Below are 5,225 nucleotides of genomic sequence, written 5' to 3' on the forward strand. Positions count from 1 at the left end.
GGGCAGCGCCCCAAGGCGGCGGCCTGCGCGTCTGGCCAGATGTGTCTATGTACTTCTCCATCAAGAGCGATCCACCTAGCCATGCAGATATCTATCCAGATCGCTCTATATCTATCTATATCTCTCTCTATCTAGATCTATCCAGATCTAGATCTATATCTATCTACCTAGCTCTACCTAGCAATATAGATATCTATCTAGATCTATCTATATCTGTCTATATCTATGTATATATATCTATATCAATATCTATCTATATCGATCCATATCTAGATCTATCTACCTATATCTATATCTATGTATATATCTATGTATATATATCTATATCAATATCTATCTATCCATCTATCTCTCAATATAGATATCTATCTATATCCAGATCTAGATCTAGATCTATCTACCTATATCTACCAATATCTATCAATATACATATCTATCTATCTATATATATGTATATCAATATCTATATCTATCCATATCTGTATCTAGATATCTACCTATATCTATCTATATATCTATACCTATCTATATCTATGTCTATCTCTCCATCTATATACAGCTACTCCTCACTTAACGTCGTAGCTACGTTCGTGAAAAATGCGACTTTAAGGGAGACGAGCTGTTAAGCGAACCCAATTACGTCGCAGTAGTCACAGGCACTCCTCGCTTCACGCTGTCCCAGTTAACGTTGTTTCGTTATCGTGTCGCCGATCTATTCGAGAGCGCACTCATTTAAAGCTGCGCAATGTTGGGTGATAACGCTGTTTGGCCGCTGCCTGCTAGTAGGTAACTACTGTGGTGTAACTGGAGTCGCTTAACGTCGTTTCGCTGAAAGTCGGCTTTTCAAGACCGTAACGACGACGTTCAGCGAGGAGTAGCGGTACGTACTAGCAGGCGGCGACCAAACAGCGTTATCACCAAGCATTGCACGACTTTAAACGAGCGTGTTCTCTAATAGATCAGCAACGTAATAACGAAACAACGTTAACCAGGATGACATTAAGTGAGGAGTACCTGCATATATGTAGATGCATTTATGTAAAAGAAAGAGCTCTGCTTTTCACATTCCTGAAGCACAGACTTTAAGGACAATGCCAAAAATCATGAGCGCTGGTGACACCGCACATGTGGCCCTGCTGGCGACAAGCATCCTCCACCCCTGCCTGGGGTTCAGATACTTCCAGATCCCTTGGCGGGCATCCTACGTGCAGGCCCAAGTCCAGAGACTTGGGGTTCGGAGGCCCCCAAGTTTCGCTTGCCCCCAGCTGTACGGCTGCAGGAGGAAGCGAGGGAGTCGTCTCCCGTTTCCATGAAGGTGGTGTGTAGCCAAGATCCTCCCCCCGGAAGTCGAAGTGGGAAGCTAACGATGAGGCCGTCGTAGGGAGTCCTGTCCGCAAGCAGACACGGGTGCACCCTCCACTACAAAGGGCCATTTAAATTGCATTACCTCGGTCAGGGTATTTCCCCTGTCACCACCGTAGATGTGGTATTTGACGTGTGCAAGACACTTCCAGTTTGCTCTGGACGCGCAGACCTTTCCCAGACAGGGCATCAGCCTGCCCCGAGCACGGGGTGCTTCCCACGACACATGTGCAGGGTAATGAGAGCGGTCTGGCCCGTGCACCAGCTGCTCCCGTGCAACCTCCACGCTCAGCGGGAGCTCGGGTCGCAGCTGCAGGAAACGGGATTGGTAAACCCTGAGATTCGTCTCACAAGCCCAGGCTGTGCCCAGCTGGTTTGGGCTGGCACAGATCCGCCCGCACCAGGCTGTGCTGGGAGGACAGTGTGCCTCACCGCCCAGATGCTGCCTTCGTCTTTGCCAAGGGACACGGATGAGGCTCTGCCCGTCTAGAAGGAGTGCAAATGGTTTATTTTCAACAAGGAATCATTGCACAAGCGTCTCCTGGTGCTCCTGGCTGGAGCTCGCCAGGGTCCAAAGCAGCAGAAACAGTGCCGTGGGGCAGGGCGGAGGGGCTGTGCTCCCTGCTCCCGTCGCCCTGGCATCCCAGAGCACCAGCCACCCCCTGGGTCCAGCACGGCACCTACCCCCAGGCCGCTCAGCTACCAGCTCAGGGCAGGTGCTGCAGGAACAACAGGGCTAGAGCACGAGGCAGCCGAAGAGATGGAGGAGGAGGGTCCCTTAGCTGTTGTCTGTGCGCCTGTGCAGAGGACAAGGCAGGGGACAAGGCGTCGTGAGTAAGCTCCAGTCTCCAAGCCTCAGCGCAGGGTGTGGGGGACCCAGTCCCCAGAGGTGCACCCCAGAGGTTGCCGCTTCTGCAACCCCTCAGGAGGGGTGGAGGTCCCTGCTGCAGAGCTGTGGACCCCAGGACACAGCCTGCTGCATGGTCCCGACTGCACGTGGGGGGCAGAAGAGGAGTCCCCACAGCTCCGGGTGCGTGGGGTGGAGGCAGAGCCGGCCCTGCCCCAGGGCACGCTCGATGCCTCCTGCTCCTGGGTCACTGGCACCTCACACTGCCCAGGCCTTCCCAGGGGAGGAAGAGGAGGAGGAGCAAGGCAGCCCAGCAAGCAGTGACCCCAGAGACCTCCAGCCCCCCACGCCAGCCTCTCTGCAGGGCTCTATCCCTGCCACCTGCTCCTGGTCCCCGGAAGAGAGACCTCATTACCTTCTCAGCAAGAAGAAGAAGAGCAAGAAGAGCAGGACAGCCATCAGCACCTTCTCCAGGGCAGCCCCGAGCCAGAACATGGGGCCGGGCAAGAGCCACAGCCCCGAAACAGAGGCTGGATCTGCAGCTGAAATGCATGGGGTCAGCAGACACACCAGAGCCCCGTGGGAAGGGTCCCCACTGCCACCCCCAACCCAGGCCGGAGGACACGTGGCTCCTAGCCCTCCCCCCGAGCTCGCAGGCGGCTGTGCTAGGATTTGGGGCAGCCCACGTGGGGCGCTGAGATGGGCCCATCGGGCACCAGCAGGGTCTGGTGCAGCCAGACCAGGAGTTTTGCACAGAGGAGGAGGAGTGGACATAAGGCTGCCTGCCCTGCCCCTGTGCTAGCACAGGCACCAGAAGAGATCTGACCCCTTCTCACCGCCACTGCGGCTGCTCTGCTGAGTTTAGGGCAATCTCTCTGTGAGCATATCTAGGGCTGGGACAGAAAACCCCCTGGGATCTGCAGCTCCCTCCAGAGAGGTGTCCCTGTCCTCACGATCCCTGCCCGCTGCATCCCAGCTGCCCGGTGCGCGTCTGGGGATGCACTCACCACGCACAGACACCACCGTGTATGGTCCAGAGAGGAACTCCGTCAGTTCACTGTACGGTCCTCTACTGAACTTCACGCAGTAATAGGTGCCGGCGTCCTCGGGGCGGATGTCACTGATGCGGATGGAGTAGTCTCTGGGAGAGCTGGCTGCAACCCTTGTGACCCGGGGCAACGACTGTGTCTCTTCGGAGATGGGCTGGCGGTCCTTGCCCTTGCCCTTGAACCACTCCACTGGCCCTGCTGGTGCATCCGCAGGCACGATGCAATTCAGCACGAGCGTCTTCCCCACCGACACCGATGCCGAGTTCTGGCCCCCGGTGCCTAGGACGCAGAGGACGGGACGGGATGGGGTGAGGAGACGGAGAGGGAAGGTGGCACTTTCTGCAAGACTTGGGAGTCAATATGCAGCAATGACTGGCCGTCACATCCCGCTGGGGCTGGGAGCTCTGCACAGGCTGGGGTTACCCCTCAGAGGGAATGGCAGGCAGCTAGTGCTCTTTAAAGGGCTGGACGGGGAGGGGAAAGGCCGCTGGGGCCTCAAGTGCTGACCGCCTGGGAGCCGTGTCGGGATCACCTTCTGGGGTCAGCTCAGGCCCTTACTCCCCCCTGGACACTGGCACTTGATCACCATCCTGATGCAGCAGGGCCGTGCCCAGCCCGGGGGGGGCCCTGCCCTAACGTCATGCTGTTTACGGGAGTGCCTGTGGTCGGAGAGGGGAAGTCTTGCCCCGGGCTGGATTACGAGACAGGAAGCAAAGAGGACAAGAAAAAGGTGGAGTAACCTAGGACCTGGTTAGCTCTGGGGTGCTGGGGGCTGGTGTGCTTGGGGTGCTTGGGGCTTGCCGCAGACACTAAAGACAGGGCTGAAACAATAAAGTCATGCGCGGCTCAATGACAGATGAACGGCAATATTGATGCATGCTACTTATTATCCTCACTACGAGGAGCATCAGCCAAAGTGCTGCATGGTGGTAGTGCCTGGAGACCAGCCGCGAGCAGGACCCCCTGGGCTTGGGGACTAACCCATGGTCCTGTCCATCCATGTCAAAGCGGAAAGGCCTCTTCAAACTGCAGGTGGGTGGGTTAGGAGCTGGGTTAAACCCCAGCCAAATGAAGCAGGGTTTAGGAGGGACGGTTAAGAATGGGACAGGCAGCGCTGACGACTGTCATGGTGACTCTAGGGAACAGCGAAAGAAGAGGGGCAAGGATCAGACCAGCTAAAGCTGCTCAGTCCGTGCCCGTTTGGGCAGCATCTCTGTTTCATACTCACCTAGGACGTCCACAAGAAGCAGCACCACGAGGGCTGGCAGACACCGGCCAGCTCCAGGGGCCAACGTGGCCATGGTGACGGCGGAGTGGGGACCCTTCCTTGCTCCAGCCTAGGTCCTCTCCCCGAGGGCAGGAACGCAGAGGTTCCCAGTCGGAAGGGTTTTCCGAAATGCAGAAGGAAGTGGGTTGCAGCGAGCAGTGGAGCAGCCGGCCCCATGGAGGCAGCGCCGGGGCCCCGTGGACACGGGCTCAGCACGGGGTTGGGCAAGGAGCCTCAGCCCTCCCCTCTCCCAGCGCGGTGACTGTGGTCTCCCATGGCAGGGCCCACAGACGACCAAGCAGCAAGAGCCCAGGGGGATGTTGGCCAGCGAAGTACCTGCCTCCCACCCAGAGTCCAGGTTTGTCCAAGGAAACGGAGATGAGAAGCACACGGGGTATTGTCCCACGCCCAAAGCGAACACCCCGGGTGGAAGAGCCCACAGCTTTGCCCCCGCACTGATGCTTCTTTACCGCCACACCTGACACCTGCCTGTAGCCGGGATATCCCAGTGCCGGCCAGGCCCAGACACGGCCCGTGCTGCCCAGGACGCTGCCAGAGACGCAGACCCACCCAGAGCCGGGGCTGTTCTCCAGCCGGGCTTTGGCCCCTTGCTCTGTGGGTCTCCTGCAGCCCCGGCTGGCCCCAGCGCAAACTAACGTCTAGGGGGGGCACCCGCTGGTGTGGCGCCACTTTGGGGGTG

General features: G+C 57.6%; 2 protein-coding genes across 3 annotated transcripts in view; both read right to left on the minus strand.

Annotated features, from left to right (window-relative positions):
• Positions 1-925, minus strand: part of NSFL1C (NSFL1 cofactor) — a 13,515-nt gene extending 12,590 nt beyond the window's left edge. The window contains exon 1 of the mRNA XM_025212188.1: positions 851-925. Coding sequence (XP_025067973.1) covers positions 851-925 — 75 coding nt within the window. The remainder of the gene's footprint in view (positions 1-850) is intronic.
• A 926-nt stretch (positions 926-1,851) lies between these two features.
• Positions 1,852-4,609, minus strand: LOC102374334 (tyrosine-protein phosphatase non-receptor type substrate 1-like). Of its 2 annotated transcripts, none has more exons than XM_006030515.2 (4): positions 4,487-4,609; positions 3,217-3,537; positions 2,625-2,751; positions 1,852-2,159 (listed from the first exon to the last, which is right to left on the minus strand). In XM_006030515.2, the coding sequence occupies exons 1-4, from the start codon at positions 4,557-4,559 to the stop codon at positions 2,141-2,143; spliced, it is 540 nt and encodes a 179-aa protein (XP_006030577.1). In that variant the 5' UTR covers positions 4,560-4,609; the 3' UTR covers positions 1,852-2,140. The 2 variants fall into 2 exon arrangements, with proteins under 2 accessions (XP_006030577.1, XP_025067996.1); XM_025212211.1 differs by lacking the exon at positions 4,487-4,609 and adding an exon at positions 4,240-4,246.
• Between the last annotated feature and the right edge of the window lie 616 nt (positions 4,610-5,225).

Source organism: Alligator sinensis, unplaced genomic scaffold (genome assembly GCF_000455745.1).
Source record: "Alligator sinensis unplaced genomic scaffold, ASM45574v1 scaffold1032_1, whole genome shotgun sequence".
Taxonomy (NCBI): domain Eukaryota; kingdom Metazoa; phylum Chordata; order Crocodylia; family Alligatoridae; genus Alligator; species Alligator sinensis.